The sequence below is a fragment of the Bos javanicus genome, chromosome 23 (genome assembly GCF_032452875.1).
Source record: "Bos javanicus breed banteng chromosome 23, ARS-OSU_banteng_1.0, whole genome shotgun sequence".
Lineage (NCBI taxonomy): Eukaryota > Metazoa > Chordata > Mammalia > Artiodactyla > Bovidae > Bos > Bos javanicus.
Window position 1 is genome coordinate 3171778 of NC_083890.1, and position 19150 is coordinate 3190927.

Below are 19150 nucleotides of genomic sequence, written 5' to 3' on the forward strand. Positions count from 1 at the left end.
CTACAAATCATAAAGGTTAAGGGGGCAGAGGGCTAGGTATGAAAAACACATGAAAAAAATCATAAAGGTTAAGATTTGTATACGTCAATAAATTGAAACAATACGTCAGAAACAAAGAACTATAAACAATCATTAAGCATGGTAAGGCGCATAAAGATGTATAAGAATGGTGGTGTTGAGCATTATCAAAGTTGGGAGATGGATAAATAGGGTTCACTATACTAGTCTGTTGACGTGCATACAGTGAAATTTTCCATGAAATAATTAAGAATAAAAATCCTGGCAGAATGAGGATTTGAATGCATGAACTCAAGAAATACAAGTCAGAACTAGGACTGTTAACATCAGTAATTACACCGAGTTTATACAGAATAATTATACTCAGCTGCCTGTTTTTTTGAGAATGTATTTTACTTGAAAGTTTGTGAAAACAACTGTTCTAAGTAAACAAACCCAATTGTATCACTTAGTAGATATAAACTTTTAATGCATGTTAAAGAAATAAGGAGGGGGAGACCTAAGAGAGCATCAGATGCAAAGTACAGTCTTTGAATTATGAATCCAACAAACCAAATGTAAAAAACTTCAGGAAGTGACCAGGGAAAATTTGATAACTGATCAGATGTTTGATGATATTAAAAAACTAGTTTTTTAGGTATCATGGTATTACAGTTATTTTTCTTAAAAAAAAAAAAAAAGAGCTCTTATCATCCATAGGTATATCCTGGAGTATTTACAGATAAAATGACAAGATTTGCTTCAAAAGTAAGAATTTGCAGGGATCAAAGTGTCATGTAGTGACAACTACTGAAGCCTGGTGACAGCCCATTAATACACCTAATGGGCTTACTGTATTCATTACTTTTGTATATTGCTTGATAATTTTCATTGTAAAGACAAAAATATCACACTCGATTATTTGATCAATTTGGCCTTTGATTGACATGCATTTTTTCACACATTTGTCATACTTTCCATGCTAGCTGAATCAAAGCCAACATTCTATCTTAACCCTCTCCTCCCACAGGCACAACCCTCAGCAACCCACATGAAACTTGGAACTGTCAGTTTGTTTTACACTTACAGCAGTATCAATGAATCCACTTTTCTCACACTTCTCCTCTTATTCATGTCACTTCATGAAGTTTTTTACATTTGCTTTGTTGGATTCATAATTCAAAGACTGTACTTTGCATCTGATGCTCTCTTAGGTCTCCCCCTCCTTATTTCTTTAAAATGCATTAAAAGTTTGTATCTACTAAGTGATACAGTTGGGTTTGGTAAATTTGGGTAATGTCCAGGCAAATAGCCATTCTCATTTTAAAGGAGAGAAACACAGAATATAAAACTATTTGTTGAATCCCCCTGCTGGTGAAGAGCCTTTTGGGCAGGACCAGTACAAACCTGAAATGGGCAGTAAGCTCCATGTGGGAACGCAGGGTCTGGTGGCAGGCCACACACTTAACTTGAAATGGAACATCTTTGCACAGAGAGATCAAAAGTTTCTTTGCAAAAGATGGAAATGATATTGGCTGTGCCACTGCCTTGTCATCTGAAAGACAAAATGAACTATAACTTGCAAAGATTTGAGTGGAGTGACCCGGCCTTCCTCCCCTCTGCCTTTCGTAACATCCGGTTAGTAAGTGAAAGAAGATAATTATTTATGTGATAAAAATCTATGAAAAGTCATTTTCTAGCTTCAATTAAATGCAATGGATGCTGAACTCATGCTCAGACTAAAATCTGAGTTTAAATGCAGGGATTTACAAAACAGATATACAAAAACATTATTGTACATAAATGTTTTCTTCCCAAGTTTGTCTTCATTCCTCAAAGTAAACCTTACTCTTATGTACAGATAAATATTAAGAATCTTTTTTTTTGAAAAATAAAAACTGAGATAAACATCTTTCACTTTCATGGTTCTCAAAATTAATGTGAAAATAAGTTATCTCAAGAATTATCTGAGATGTACAGTAAATCAGCAAAGGTTAAAGGAGTTTAATAATTTTCATCAGAAGAGAGTATGAACATACCACCCAGTTTAAAACTCTGATGGAAATGATTCTTTCCAGACATATGCTTCAAACACTCATCCTTGCTGCTAAAAAGGAGGAAGCAATTTGGACACGCAAAACACTGAATAATCTGAGGAAGAAGGTTGTTTTTATGTCCATCATCTGCAGCTTCCTAAAATATAAGGCAAAGCTATATTATAGACAACTAAAATCAATATTCAGTTTCTTAAGTCAACTTTCAAAATACCCTATTTATTATACATTTGGAATATTTTGTATCAGTTTTTAACATGAAAACTTTTCTTCCCTGTGAACTGTGGAATTGTTTTATCATAAATAAGGTCCCATATATGAATTTTTAAATTTTTTCCTTAAAAACAAATTGTTACCATCTTTCTGTGATAATAAAGATAAAAGTATGTTTGCTTTCTAGACATTTTCTTTTTATAAATGTATATGCAATATTAATGCATAAATGTTTTCATATCACATATGTTTTCTTATGTTTTGCTTTGCCCACTCTGCAATATAACCTATGTTTACAAATATGTATTCTTCCATAAATCTCTCCATGTTTGTCGTTTATAAAAAATACATAAAAATACATATACAAGGGGAACTGCCATTGTTTTATCAAATATTGTTATCTTACAGATCTTCTGCCTCTCAGTTTTCTTATTCCATTATTCCTAACAGAAATCCCTAAAAATCAGCTGGTGTCACTCTAATTTATTCTTTGTAATGATCACAAACTACTTCATGGTGTGGATCTACTAAGATTTAGTCAACTATTCATTTTCAGGCTTTTTTTTTTTTTTTTGCCACTACAATTTTGGAAATATATTTATAAAAATATATTGTTGACTACATATCTTTATTATATTTACTGCTTTTCCCTCATCAGGAGTGGCCCTATTGGGTTAAAAGTTTTTGGTAATTAAAAGATATTGTGTAATTGCTGCTCAAAAGATTCTACCAATTCAGGTTCCCTAGCACTAAATGAGTCTGGCACAGGCTTTTATGGACCTTATTTTCATGTCTGCAGTCTTATAGACATGTGCTGTGTTAACTTGCCTTTCCTGTCTACTTGTGCTATGAGCTTTCATTCATGTAATTCTGTGTGTTGCTTACTCCATTCCAGTCTCAGGTTTTATTTTTTCCCCTGTGGTCAACCTGTATTAATTCTTTGTTATCAAACTAACCCTGTCTCATCCTCCATCTTTAAAATATTTTTCATCAAACACCTATCTATTAATTTTGTATATGGTCACCTTAAAATTCTGATAGTCAAACGGGCATGCCTTTTGTCCAGGTTTCCAAACCTGGTTAAGAGCTTCCTCTATTTCTTTATTTTTATTTCCATTATTCTAGGAGGTGGGTCCCAAGGATCTTGCTGTAATTTATGTCAAAGAGTATTCTGCCTATGTTTTCCTCTAAAAGTTTTCTAGATTCTGGCCTTATATTTAGATCTTTAAACCATTTTGAGTTTAATTTTGTGTATGGTGTGAGAAAGTGTTCCAGTTTCATTCTTTTATAGGTGGCTAACAAGTTCTCCCAGCACCACCTGTCCTTTCTCCATTGTCAAAGATAAGGTGCCCATAGGTGCGTGGATTTATTTCCAGGCTTTCTCTCTTGCTCCATTGGCCTATATTTGTTTTTGTGCCAGTACCATACTGTCTTGATGACTGCAGCTTTGTAGTACAGTTTGAAGGCAGAAAGATTGGTTCCTCCAGCTCCATTCTTCTTTTTCAAGATTGCTTTGGCTGTTCATCAAAACTTTACAAATAATAAATGCTGGAGAGGGTGTGAAGAAAATAGAACCCTCTTACCCTGTTGGTGGGAATGCAAATTGATAAAGCCACTATGGAGAACAGCATGAAGATTCCTTAAAAAAAAAAAAAAAAAAACTAGGACTAAAACTGCCATCAGTTAAGTTAGTCGCTCAGTTGTGTCTGACTCTTTGCAACACCATGAACTGCAGCACGCCAGGCTTCCCTATTCATCACCAACTCCCAAAGCTTACTCAAACTCATGTCCATTGAGTTGGTGATGCCACCCAACCATCTCATCCTCTGTTGTCCCCTTCTCTTCCTGCCTTCAATCTTTCCAGCATCAGGATCTTTTCCAATGAGTCAGTTCTTCGCAGCAGGTGGCCAAAGTATTGGAGGTTCAGCTTCAGCATCAGTCCTTTCAATGAATATTCAGGACTGATTTCCTTTAGGATTGACTGGTTGGACCTCCTTGCAGTCCCACGGGGCTCTCAAGAGTCTTCTCCAACACCATAGTGTTGGTGAAGTTCAAAAGCAGTTCAAAAGTTCAATTCAAACAGTTCAAAAGCATCAATTCTTCAGCATTCAGCTTTCTTTATGGTCCGACTCTCACATCCATACATGACTACTGGGAAAACCATAGCTTTAACTAGATGGACCTTTGTCAGCAAAGTAATGTCTCTGCTTTTTAATATGCTATCTAGGTTTGTCATACCTTTTCTTCGAAGAAGCAAGTGTCTTTTAATTTCATGGCTGCAGTCACCATCTGCACTGATTTTGGAGCCCAAGAAAATAAAGTCTGTCACTGTTGCCATTATTTCCCCATCTATTTGCCATGAAGTGATGGGACCAGATGCCATGATCTTAGTTTTCTGAATGTTCAGTTTTAAGACAAAATTTTCACTCTTCTCTTTTACTTTCATCAAGAGGCTCTTTAGCTCTTCTTCATTTTCTGCCATAAGGGTGGTGTCATCTGCATATCTGAGGTTATTGATATTTCTCCCGGCAATCTTGATTCCAGCTTGTGCTTCCTCCAGTTCAGCATTTCTCATGATGTACTCTGCATATAAATTAAATAAGCAGGGTGACAATATATAGCCTTGACGTACTCCTTTCCCAATTTGGGACCAGTCTGTTGTTCCATGTCCAGTTCTAATTATTGCTTCCTGACCTGCATACAGATTTCTCAAGAGGCAGGTCAGGTGGTCTGGTATTCCCATCTCTAAGAATTTTCCACAGTGTGTTGTGATCCACACAGTCAAAGGCTTTGGCACAATCAATAAAACATAAGTAGATGTTTTTCTCTGGAACTCTCTTGCTTTTTCGATGATCCAATGGATGTTGGCAATTCGATTTCTGGTTCCTCTGCATTTTCTAAATCCAGCTTGAACATCTGGAAGTTCATGGTTCATGTACTGTTGAAGTCTGGCTTGGAGAATTTTAAACATTACTTTGCTAGCATATGAGATGAGTGCAATTGTGCAGTGGTTTGAACATTCTTTGGCATTGCCTTTCTTTGGGACTGGAATGAAAACTGACCTTTTCTAGGCCTTTGGCTGGAAACTACCATATGACCCAATAAATCCCACTCCTAGGCATATATCTCAAGGAAACAATAATTGAAAAAGACACATATACCCCAATGTTCACTGCAGCACTATTTACAATAGCTAGGCAATGGAAGCAACCTAGATGTCCAATGGCAGATGAATGGATAAGGAATACTACTCAGCTATAAAAAGGAACATGTATGAGTTAATTCTAATGAGGTGGATGAACCTAGAGCCTATATTACACAGCATGAAGTAAGTCAGAAAAACCAGTATATATTAACATGTTTATATGGAATCTCGGAGAAGGTGATGGCACCGCACTCCAGTACTCCTGCCTGGAAAATCCCAGGGACGGAGGAGCCTGGTGGGATGCAGTCCATGGGGTCGCAGAGGGTCGGACACGACTGAGCGACTTCACTTTCACTTTTCACTTTCATGCATTGGCGAAGGAAACGGCAACCCACTCCAGTGTTCTTGCTTGGAGAATCCCAGGGATGGGGGAGCCTGGTGGGCTGCCATCTATGGGGTCACACAGAGTCAGACACGACTTAAGTGACTTAGCATAGCAATATGGAATCTAGAAAGATGGTACTGATGCTCCTAATTGTAGAGCAGCAAAAGAGACGCAGACGTAAAGAACAGAGTTTTGGACACAGTGGGGGAAGGAGAGGGTGGCATGATTTGAGAGCATAGCATTGAAACATATACATTACCATATGTAAAATAGAGAGCTAGTGGGATCTGCTGCTGAGAACTTAGAGAGGCAGGGGTGGGATGTGGTGGGAGGTGGGAGGGAGGTTCAAGAAGGAGGGAACATATGTATACCTATGGCTGATTCATGTTGATATATGGCAGAAACCATCACAATATTGTAAAGCAATTATCCTCCAACTAAAAATAAAAATATAAAAAAAATCCTGATCCCCACAAAAATAAAAATTTTAAAAAGAGCCTCCTCTATCCCAAAATTGGAAGTATTTTTCAGCGTATATTTATATGTGTATGTATATGTACGTGTGCTTGTGTATAAATATAATTTAACTTGTTAATGGTCTTTAGAGTAATAGCCTTAAAAGTTGTATTGTGTCTTCCTAAATTTCTATCATTAAGTATACACAATAGTTTGTGTAGTTGCTTATGAGATGCAACAGGAGGGGGGATAGGAAATTCACATTCATACTAAGTACATTATGGTTCAAATGTGCTTTTCCAGTTAATCCTTACAATAACCCATGAAGTACTATTTTCATTATTTACTAATGAGAAAGCTAAAGTTTAGGTAAGTCAACAAAATCAGCACTGCCCTTCCAGCTGCACCCTCAGAAGACAGAGGGCTGCCATCCACCCAGCTTTATAGCTTTGGTGGGAAATCCTATGCTCTTTTCGTCACTCTTCATCCATTTTATTTTGGTGACAGCATGTAAAAGATAACCCCTAGTCTGACTTTGTACATTCTGATTAGAAGGTTCCAAAAAAGAGCACTAAAAGCATTTACTAACTTATACACATAACTTACCAATTTACACACATGGCCCCTACTTGAAGAACTCTAAGAAAATAAGCTGTAGTTCAAATGTGAGTGATAACTGGATTCAAAACAAGTTTGTTTAAATTGTTTGCTCAATAGAATAAAATTGTGATTCCACATAAGATTTTATGGGAATATACCTAATTGCAAAGGTATAGCATATTTGCAAATATCTTCCAAAAACCAGAAGGAATGGGAAATATGATGTCTGGTAAGTTAAAAGTACTCAAATCCCTTTTACCACTGTATTTCCAGTCATACTAAATCAAAATACACCATAGAAATTAGAACCACAACAAGATACCACATCACAGACACCCCTAGGATGGGTATTTTATAGACAGATAATAGTGCTGGCAAGGCTGTGAAGAAACGGGAGCCCACACACTGTGACCAGGAAGGCAAGCTGACACACTGCGCTGGATAACAGTTTGCAGTTCTTTAAAAACTTAAGCATAATAACTGAATGGCCCAACAATTAGCTCATTAGAGAACTGAAAACATAGGACCACACAAAGACTTGTACATTTGTTTCTGTCAGCATTATTCACAACAGTCAAAAACGGAAATAACCCACGTGTCCACCAGCTGAACTGACAAACAAAAGTGGCGCATGTTCACACGATGGAAAATTATTTGGCAACAAAAAGCATGAAGTACTGACACAAGCTACAACAAGGACAAGCCCTAAACACACGATGGGAGGTAATGTCTGCTCACCCACAAGGGACGCTGAGGCAGCCTTGGGCTTGCAACACGTCCGCCACCACCCCCCGCACCAGGAGCGAGAAAGGCAGCAAGCTACCTGGGGACAGACCCACTAGCCTGAATGTCAAAAAAAAAAAAAAAGGCTAAACACTTGCTGCTCAAGTATGATCCAAAGACTAGAAGCACTGCCATCACTCAGAAGTTTGTTAAAAATCTTGACTCTAAGGCACAACACTAACCTGCACTTTAAATGACTGGTGCGCACTAAGATTTGAAAGGCACCATTCCAGACAGAAGACACTGGAGACAAAAAGGGAAGGGCAGAAAGGCAAACATAAATTGTGGACAGTTTCACAGAGTTCACTGAAGAGCATCATCTTTATGAAACAGAATGCACAGCTAAGCAATCTTCTAGCGACCTCTTCTGGTTGATTTATGATACGTAATGACAACCCCATGCACACTAGCTCATTTTGAGTCCTTGTGATAGACACTCCAAAGAATAAGCAATAAAAAGTCTTTATTAAATACGTATGGCAGGCCCTAAGTGCTTTATAACATATTATGCTTTCTCTCAACAATTCTGGATGAAAGTGTAATGATTTCACTTTAGAGATAAAGAACTAAGCTCACAGGTGTGCCATGACTTGGTGAGAACACACAGTTAATAAACCTGACATGGAATCCAGGCTTGTCTGACACCAAAGACTTTGCTCTGTTTCACCATACTGCCTCCGGGAAGGCTGAACATTACAAACTTACTTCCCAGAGAGATGGCAAAAGGGAGGCCAAAAGAGCATGGAATGAGCAATTCCTAGAAAGAACGGAAAACTAATGAAATTCGGGAAAACACAAATGAGAGTGAGTATTCATTAATTTTAAAGGTTAAAATGCCTATTCAGATTTATTGAAGGAAAAGGATAAATATACTTACAGCATGGAATTAAAAAAAAAACCATGCCCTGAAGGAGTTCTAGTTCTGAAAAGGGTAGAATACTAACAACTCAGTGCAAACAATTCAAAACTGTGTGATGAAGTTGCACCTTTTCCCCTTCTCTCCCCCAACCTGGATCAGGACACTCAGCAGACCTATCATTTCTTTCTTCATGGTGTCTTTTGGGTCCACTTTAAGTTCTTTATTCTAAATGCCCTTATCTAAGTAAAACTCTTCTCTCATCTCAAACCTACATTACTGCCAAACTCACCTAAACTGGTCTCCTTGTCCATGTTTTCGAACCCACCCTCAACACGGGTGCCATTCCAATACCACTCAGTCTCTGGTGTCCACCCCCCTCCCCCCAAAAGGAGAAGGACTTTGGTTCTAGAATTAAAGCACTTTAACTCTGAAGACATAAGCATTCTTCTCATCAGGTCACATCCCACAGTCGTGCCAGGACCTGCCCACTACCAAGTTTAAATCCTGTAGCTGTGCAGTCCAGTTACTAGTTGAGTTGGGATCCCCAGGACCACCCCCAGGGCTGGGGGTCTGGCTGGGACTTACAGAATTTGGGGGACAGCTATACTCATGGCTATGGATAGCTATACTCTAATTTATTAGAGCAAAAGGAAACCAAGGGGAAAGGCCCACTGGGCAGAGCCCAGAGGAACTAGGTTTAAGATTCCAAAGATCCTCTCCATGGAGACAAACAGAACACACTTGACAATCAATACCACCTTAAAGACTCAGTACCCACCGTACGTGATTCAAGTTGAGCTAGGGCAAAAACCACCACAATATTGTAAAGATGATCCACAAACTGCAGAACAATTATGCCAAAGAAATTCTCGCACTGTTAAGAGAGTGCTAGGACCCACAACAGATTTTCCAGCCTGGGGATCTGGCAAAGGGACTAAGAACCCGCAGGGAATTTGACTTTGGAGGCCAGTGGGATTTGATTACACAACTTACACTGGACTAGGGGAAACAGACTCTTGGAGGGCACAAACAAAACCTTGTGCACACCAGGACCCAGGAGAAAGGAGCACTAACCCAACAGGAGACTGACCCAGACTTGCCTGTGAGTGTCCAGCAGTCTCCGGCGGAGGCGTGGGTCGGTGGTGGCCTACTGCAGGGTCAGTGGCACTGAATACAACAGAGCATGCACCAGACAAGGCAGGACCAGAGATCTAATTGCCAATATCCACTGGATCATTGAAAAAGCAAGACTTCCAAAAAAACATCTATTTCTGCTTTATTGACAATGCCAAAGCCTTTGACTGTGTGGATCACAATAAAATGGAAAATTCTTCAGGAAATGGGAATACCAGACCACCTGACCTGCCTCTTGAAAAATCTGTGTGCAGGTCAGGAAGCACAATTAGAACTGGACATGGAACAGACTGGTTCCAAATAGGAAAAGGAGTACGTCAAGGCTGTATATTGTCACCCTGCTTATTTAACTTATATGCAGAGTACATCATGAGAAACACTGGGTTAAAGGAAGCACAAGCTGGAATCAAGATTGCCAGGAGAAATATCAATAACCTCAGATATGCAGATGACACCACCCTTATGGTAGAAAATGAATAAGAGCTAAAGAGCCTTTTGATGAAAGTGAAAGAGGAGAGTGAAAAAGTTGGCTTAAAGATCAGCATTCAGAAAACTAAGATCATGGCATCTGGTCCTATCACTTGATGGCAAATAGATGGGGAAACAGTGGAAACAGGGGCAGAGTTTATTTTTTTGGGCTCCAAAGTCACTGCAGATGGTGACTGCAGCCATGAAATTAAAAGATGCTTGTTCCTTAGAAGAAAAGTTATGACCAACCTAGACAGCATATTAAAAAGCAGAGACATTACTTCGCCAACAAAGGTCTGTCTAGTCAAAGCTATGGTTTTTTCCAGTAGTCATATATGCATGTGAGAGTTGAACTATAAAGAAAGCTGAGCACCAAAGAATTGATACTTTTGAACTGTGGTGTTGGAGAAGACTCTTGAGAGTCCCTTGGATTGCAAGGAGATCCAACCAGTCCATCCTAAAGGAAATCAGTTCTGAATATTCATTGGAAGGACTGATGCTGAAGCTGAACCTCCAATACTTTGGCCACCTGATGCGAAGAACTGACTCATTGGAAAAGATTCTGATGCTGGGAAAGATTGAAGGCAGGAAGAGAAGGGGACAACAGAGGATGAGATGGTTGGGTGGCATCACCAACTCAATAGACATGAGTTTGAGCAAGCTCTGGAAGTTGGTGATGGACAGGAAAGCCTGGCGTGCTGCAGTCCATGGGGTTGCAAAGAGTAGGACACGACCGAGCAACTGAACTGACTGAGGGCAAAAACCACCACAATATTGTAAGGAAATTATCCTCTAATTAAAATTAATTAGTTAATTTTTAAAAAGAGTTCAAATTTTTAAATAAGAGTTCAAAACTAAAAAAAAAAAAAAGACTTAGTGCCCAGGGGATTAGGTCATACCTGCCTAGTACAGACCAAAATGCTATAACCCCACACGGAAAGCAGGTGTTCAGCATAAACCACACCACCTGCACCTACAGTTCAGGCACAAAAAGCCACTCATCAGAGACTCATTGGGAAACTGCCAATCTCAAGTTCCCAGACAGCAGCTCAGTGCCAACCTTACAAGCAAGTCCGTCTAAGGATGGAAGTCTCGGGCCTGCTGTGTACCCTGCTCTCTGCACCACCCCTATTCCCTACTTGCTATTCTCTGCAGGCTCCTTTCCACCTATCCAAATCCAAGCCTGGAAGACCACTTCTCCTCCGCAGGGCTCTGCCAACTTTTCCAGCTTCTCCTCTCCCCTTCCTCTGAACCTGTTTCCTCTGACGATTACTATTATGGCTTATTCATTCTAGAGCACATGGATTCCCCTCATACTACGGCCACTCGCCAGGGTTCAACAAGACACAGGCTCCCCAAAACTAATGATGGAGCAGACAGCAAACTCACTGCCAAGAGGCACATCTACTCTGGGAACACAGAACTCAATCAGAGACAGCTGAGAGCACAAGTCTCCACTTTGTGTGAACCTACACAGAATCTAGGGTATTACCGACATGACTTTTCAAGAATAGGTCACAGACTAGTAAATTCTGAAAATATGGTTTAAAGAAAAACCTTACTAGTCTTTGGACGTTAGCATTTTACTATTTCAAAATCTAATATTTAGTCAGCAAATACCTGAAGTATGAATCTTCTCATAGGTTTTTAGCTACAAGGGTATTTAAGGTGTTACTGTTTATAATGACAGAAAAATGTAAACTAATACATCTAATAGGAAATAAAAAGAGAGGCTTCTCAGCTGGCTCAGTGGGAAAGAATCCACACTGCCAATGCAGGAGACACAGGTTTGACCCCTGATCCAAGAAGATCCCACATGCTGCAGAGCACCTCACCCAGTGGCCAGCTACGACGACAGAGCCTGTGCTCTAGAACCCAGGGACCACAATCACTCAGCCCACAGGCTGCAATTCCTGAAGCCCCTGCACCCGAGGGCCCGTGCTCTGCAGCAAGTGAAGCCACCGCAGTGAGAAGCCTGCACACTGCAGCAACATGCAGCCCCCGCTTGCAGGAGCTACAGAAAACCCACGCAGCAACGAAGACCAGCACAGCCAACCACAAGTAAATAAATATCGTCATACAGAAAACCCACAGAGCAGCGAAGACCGGCACAGCCAACCACAAATAAATAAGTAAATACCTTACAGTCATACAGAATGCCATTCACTTATTTTAAATGTACATACTGATTCAACATTTAAACATTTATGCTTATAACACACTGCTTTTTTAAATTATGAAATAACTTAGATACCTTATCTTATATAAAAATATTTACATATGGAGAAATAACAGAAATATATATATATAAATGTTAATAATGCTTATCTCTATAGTGACATTAGAGTGATATCCCAGTGGTTGCCATGGGGGAGAGGGGGTGGAGATGGGATGGATTGGGAGTTTAAGGTTAGTAAATGCAAACTATAATATTTAGAATAAACAAGGTCCTACTGTATAGCACAGGGAACTATATTCGATATCTTGTGATAAACAATAATGGAAAAGAATATGCAAAGAAATGTCTGTACGTGTATAACTAAATACTCTGCTGCACAACAGACATTAACACAACACTATAAATCAACTATTCAGGGAGCGAGCTCCGCCCGTGGCAAAGGTCATGAGGAAGGAGGCTCGGCATACGCAAAGGGGGGATCGAGCCTCAGGAGTCCCCCTGGAAATTCTCGAGCATCTACCCCCAAAACCAGAGCCTGCCTACTTTCTGCTTTGTGCTTTCACCTACACCTCTGACTTTACGGGGGGCTGTCCCCCACTACCTCTCTCTGAAAAAAGAGTTAGCTTACAGCTCCAGTTAATAATTCCTGGGTGTGACAGCGTTTCAACCTACAAACTCCTTTGGAAATCCTCTAGCCTGCCTAATAGGTTTTTTTCGGCCACATGTGATTGTTCAGAGCCTCCCAACTGTGAGAGAGAGGAGATGTTCTAAACTGTCTAAACACAGATTCCTTTGAGTTGTTAAAAGATTGATTAGAAATTGTATTGGTGAAGGGTTTTTCACTTATTGGGCCAATGTTTGCTGCTAAGTCTCCATACTCCTTACCTACTGTGTCCTTGGCAGTGTATTGATTGATATAATGGGTGTATAGAAATGTAAGTAGTAGCTCAATGTTTGTAACCTTGGACCCCTGAGTTAATTCTTTTCTTGATTGAGCCCACCTCACTTTTGCCCTATAGGAATGCAGCTTTGTCCAATGCTTTTTTGGAGGCTGCTGCCTGACTTTGGAATAATCACCTTTAGAGAAAAATAAGTTCCTTAAAATGTTAACAGGCCTCCTGGCCAGAAGATGATGTAAATCACCTGAACTTTTGCATATGATAAGTTTGAAAGCCTGGCTTCGATTAGGACGAGGAACTGCTGTCCTTGCATGACTCCGCCCCTTCCCCCATTATCCTCTACGCACAACTTAAGGTATAAAAAACTACTTTGGAAAATAAAGTGCGGGCCTTGTTCACCGAAACTTGGTCTCCCCATGGCGTCCTTTCTTTCACCTTCTAGCTGAATTTTTCCTCTGAGGCGGGGAAGCTCGTCAAGCCTACTAATTTTGCCTGGGCTTCTAAGATCTGACCGGGGAGGCCTTAGTGTCTCCTCTCCTTCGGGAATACAGGAGGACGCCTGCGGCCTTCGTAGGTGACGTAAATTCCCTGCTTTGGAATTTTATTCAGCCTCTTTTCTCCACTGAATTTCCTCACTGAGCTATCCTCATTCTATTACTCTTTACATCTCTAGTTAATATCTAATTGAAGCTATTGTATCCTGACCCTCGCCAACGCCGTCCCCGCTTCGAATACCCTGGATCAGCCGGGGCTGGACCCCGGCACAACTATACTTTAATAAATTTTTTTAAAAAAGCGTTTCTTATTTTCTTTTTGTTAGTATTTTAAAACTTTTCCAGAGTGAAAAATATCACATAATTAACATTTTGTAACATTAGTAAGTGAGATACCTGCTAATATCAAGTCTGATAAACACTTATTACAGGGCTCTTTATTACACTGAATTGAGATTTCACACACTGTGAGTCACGTAACACAACCTTTTAAATACCAGATCTCCTAATACCAGCATTGATAAAGGATCATCACTGACTACATGGCTCTGACATGTCAACCAGCACTGAACAGCAGTGTCCTTAATACCATTCTGATTATCATGTGATTAACTCACAGAACATCTTGAACAAAGTAAGTCAATTTCACAGAGCAATTCAATAAAAAGAGTTTCAATGATAATCTTTAGGACTGTTAGCTTTCAGCTCTCAGGGTTAACTTCCCACAATAACGTTCCAAATCATTTTATTTATCATAGACAATCACAATTTTGATCCTTATGTGCATCACGGTGGACTGCAAGCTTAAGAACAGCAAGAAAACACCCCACGGATCTCCAGAAAAAGAATACCTATCCTTAACTTAGGACATGTTCTTACCTTAGCAAAAAGGTGATCCCTATACTGTTGCTGAGTAACAAAATTTTTATAACATACTACACAAGCAAAGGAGCTGATGAAAGGTCCATGCAGTGTAATTGTTGGATCACATGGAGAGTGGTCGAACCTACTTGGCAAAACAGAGGTAACATTAGAAAATCTGACATATTCTAGAGGCAGCACTAAGTTGCTTCATTTGTTAAGTTAGACACACACATTCAAGTGTTTGCACTTTTTCTACTGAAGTATTAAATAACGTTCTTTATATTCAAGAAATATCAAGTGGCTCTCATATGCCATGCAATCTCTTGAAACAGTGACCAACAGCTTAAAATTTCAAAAAAGTACTCAAGATACAACAAAATGGATTTAAGCATGTTTCACCAAATTGGTAAACTTCCAGTCTGAAAACTGTACAGCCATTATCTGTTTCTTCTTGCAAGGAACAAAATAAAACTCACAAATAATTGTAAATGAATCACTAGAATAATAATGTCATGTCAAGCTTTCTGGTGCACACCTATTTCCTAAAAATGGCTTTTAATCCTTTTAGTGTCATTTTAATCATTTAACAAATTTGTGTCATTGAAAACTGCCTCAAAGACTTTTTAAAAATTAAAAACACTTAAAATACAGTTATCTGTAGAATACTGAACCCCTCTCCAGAAGGCTCTCACACCAGGGTCAGGCATAAGCAGGATGAGACATCTGGAGAAGGTCAAGAGCCCCAAACTCAACTCCCCTCTTCAAACTATAAGAAGGGGAGACTACGAAGATAAGGACTATTTAACTCCTTTAATATTGCCTTCTCTTGATATTTACTTTCTCAAGCTGTACTATTCAAACTTCAGTAAATTATGGATCTCATAAATAGAACATTTATTATTAATTTTGCTACACTTTGTTTGCCTTTAGCATTTACTTTGCAATGAAATATTATCTTTCTTTGAGCTAGCCCACATATCTGTAAATGCTTTGTGTCTCTTAAAATTTGCTAACGGACTGGATTTCTCTAAAACTGATCCAAATGTACATCAATGCAAAAAGTCTGGTCAGAATTTTATGAAACATATTAGGACTGAATATCACTAGAATAATCTGACTTCAAGCCTCCTAGGAAGCCTAAGAAATGTAAATTAGAAAAAACTGTATCGTAAGAGTTTGGAACATAAAGCTACAATCGCAATGGCAGAGGTGCCTCACGCTCTCAGTTCATCTTCAGCACCGACTGTTCTGAGCATCACACTTACCTTTTCAAATGTCCTAAGAGAAGGTGCCCATTATCAAACTCCTTGTTACAGTGCATTATGGGACATGAAATTGGTTTCCCAGATGCTCGAATTTGGCTTCCTCTTCGGAATGAACCTTTTGTTCCAGAATTAATCGTGCCTGTTTTGAGTCCTGTATCATCAGAATATAAATTCTTAAGTTCCTATTTCAGGTAACTGTCCTTTGGACTGGTAATCAAAATTATGAAAAAACAATAAAAAAAAAACACTGGGCAGCATCAAATGGGTGATCCTACTTGTAATTAAGTGCTTACAAACTTTCTTATAAAAGATATAACAACCTACAAATAAATAGCTATTTGGGACAAGGAAAGCCATTAAGATCTCCAAGTAATATTATCTTGAGGAAAAGAACTGTTCCCTTAAGTTCAACAGTCAAGAAATGTCAAAGATGGAATATATTAGAAAACCAGTTGCTCTACAACCCCTGTACCTGCCTCCCTTCTGTTCATTTATATAAGTTGGCAAAGATTTTTTCTTCTAATTCTTATTTTCTCTTTTAAGTATCTTACACACATTGTAAGGTTCAGTTATACAGGCTGTAACTGAGACAGGGAGGGAATGGGGAGGACAAGGAGAATGCCTTCACCAGTCCTTTTATCTGGTGAAGATTATCCCTTTTATCTGGTGAAGATTATCCCTTTCCGTCATAATCTTGGTCTTACAGTCACACAACTTTCCCGCCTCAGCCAAATTCTGTTTCCAGGCAAACTCCCAATGCATGTTGTACAGTGAAAAATTTAGAGTTAAGTTCTATAAACAAAGAATTTTAAAAGTTCTAGGAGGATTCTGATATATAGTTTGACTATTATTATTTCTTATAACTTGTTTCACTCAAATACTTTGAATATTTCATATAACAAAAAATTGTATATTTATCTTTATGGCCATTTCTACCAAGTCCCTAAGCGTTTAACTGGAATAAAATGTTACACCTTTAACATCATCTAGTTAAGATCCCCAAATGGTTATCTATGTTGAAGGTTTCAATGCTCTTCTGTTTATGGAAGAAATGCCTCTATTAAATGCTGTCAAAACGCTTATAAATGTGTTCTATCAATAAAAAAAGACTAACACAGCATTAATCACATTCAAGGAGGCATTAATAACAATACACCGTTTTTTGCTTTAATTTTATAATGCAGTCAGAATTAAGAGTAATTTTTACTGTCCATCCACATTCCAGGTGTTGCCTATTAAGACCTTTATTTAGCCATAGAGGTTCTGGGTAAAAATTAAAGTGGAGAAAGCAATCAATTAGAAGAAAATAAGCTTTATCCAAGGAAAGGCAAAATACAGAAAGATTTAAACAGCTCTTTTCCTTAAACAGTATAGCGTGTTGTTTTTAAATTACTAAGTATTCAAATGTGCAGAAACTGGTCTAACTATAAATGTCTATAAAAAAGTTGGATTTCCAAAGCTTGAGTAATTATAAATAATGTCCTTACACTGCTAAGTCGCTTCAGTCGTGTCCGACTCTGTGCGACCCCATAGACGGCAGCCCACCAGGCTCCCCCGTCCCTGGGATTCTCCAGGCAAGAACACTGGAGTCGGTTGCCATTTCCTTCTCCAATGCATGAAAGTGAAAAGTGAAAGTGAGGTCGCTCAGTCATGACTGACTCCTAGTGACCCCATGGACTGCAGCCTACCAGGCTCTGCCATCCATGGGATTTTCCAGGCAAGAGTACTCGAGTGGGTTGCCATTGCCTTCTCCAGTCCTTACACTACTTCTAATCAAAGAACTGAATTATAATGGCTGGATACTTTGGAATAGACTGAATGGAGTCCCTTAATGCTACTGAGAAGTAGAATCTCACTTTTTATAATTGACAGCAAAAAGACATCTCTGTTTTCCCCAGTTCTCCACTCCTCAAAGGAATGGCACCGCAGCAAGTACAGCCCAGTGCTAAAGCCGCTATGCCAGCAACAGCCCCCTGACTCTTCAGTGCTACAGTGTGGCAGGGACCAAGCAAGAAGATAAAACAACCACATAAAAAGAATGTAACTAAAGACCTTAACTCACAGCACAAGCTTATCAGCCGCCAATGAACCAGGTGTAACCTGAAGTGATCTACAGTACCACATCTTGACAAGAATTATAAAGACAGCTAACTGAGTCATTTGTTCCCACTTGATCCACTCAGAAAAATATATACTCAGATGTTCGTGAATTCAATTTATAGTGAATTAAAATATTCTGAAACTCCAGTACTTTGGCCACCTCATGCGAAGAGTTGACTCATTGGAAAAGACTGATGCTGGGAGGGATTGGGGGCAGGAGAAGGGGACGACAGAGAATGAGATGGCTGGATGGCATCACTGACTCGATGGACATAAGTTTGAGTGAACTCTGGGAGTTGGTGATGGACATGGAGGCCTGGCGTGCTGCGATTCATGGGGTTACAAAGAGTCGGACACGACTGAGAGACTGAACTGAACTGAAAATATTCTGACAACCTGAAAGCCAGAGATTAGGCCTAAAGGGATATATTACTGACCCAACAATCATTCTAGGCAAGACTTGAAAGTGAAGAATGAGAGAAACAGTATGAGAAGAGAAACATATGAGAGAAACAATTTTACAAGAGATCTTGTAAGCCTTGTAGTTCTAGACCATTTTTGTATCCAAATCTTCCCAAATCTACAGATACCCTCTAGAGGTGAGGCCCAGGCATGTATTTAAGACTCCCAGGTGATTCTGATATAGCTAAAGAGAGCAATTTTCAAGTAAACTTTTCTAAAGTAGGTCTGGAATACCAAACAATTCTTTTGTTTAGTTGAATGACAGTCAAATTTGGAACATGGTTCCAGGCTTCCTTTCTGTGTTCATATGCAAATACTCATTGCCCACTCTGGTATAATATTCAACCAACACTTATTGGACATCTCTGTGCAGAGCCTTCTTCTTAGGCACTGACGCTAAAAAAGATTAATTAGGCTTAGCCTCTGTCCCCATAACATATCAATCTAGTAAAAGACACAGATATGTAAACATATGAATCCAACACAACAGGGCAAAAACTATAGGCAAAAAATGAATAAAACACTGTGGCATCAAAGACAGCTGGGCAATCAAACTTAGGCAGACTAAAAAACCTAGCACCCTCTAGTACTGAATGTAGTACTTACTTGCCTGTGGCTAACCCCACGGGCAAGTAAGAAAAAAGGAAAAGGCATTTAAGAGGGAGGATAGGGCAAGGGGGGAGGTTTGCCAGGCACAAACATACTGGGAGATAAGAAGGAAATGCAGTGTCAGGGAGTAGCCAAGTGTCAAAATACCTACAAATTACTGGAATTATTTTAAAAGTGGCGATTT

The 19150-nt window shown here is 39.2% G+C and overlaps 1 protein-coding gene across 3 annotated transcripts in view; it reads right to left on the bottom strand.

Moving 5' to 3' along the window:
* Nucleotides 1-19150, bottom strand: part of ZNF451 (zinc finger protein 451) — a 90661-nt gene that overhangs the window by 36217 nt on the left and 35294 nt on the right. For all 3 annotated transcript variants that reach the window (XM_061397778.1, XM_061397776.1, XM_061397777.1), the window contains exons 6-9: nt 15796-15946; nt 14546-14672; nt 2037-2190; nt 1405-1552 (exon numbers count right to left, since the gene is read on the bottom strand). In XM_061397778.1, coding sequence (XP_061253762.1) covers nt 1405-1552; nt 2037-2190; nt 14546-14672; nt 15796-15946 — 580 coding nt within the window. The remainder of the gene's footprint in view (nt 1-1404; nt 1553-2036; nt 2191-14545; nt 14673-15795; nt 15947-19150) is intronic.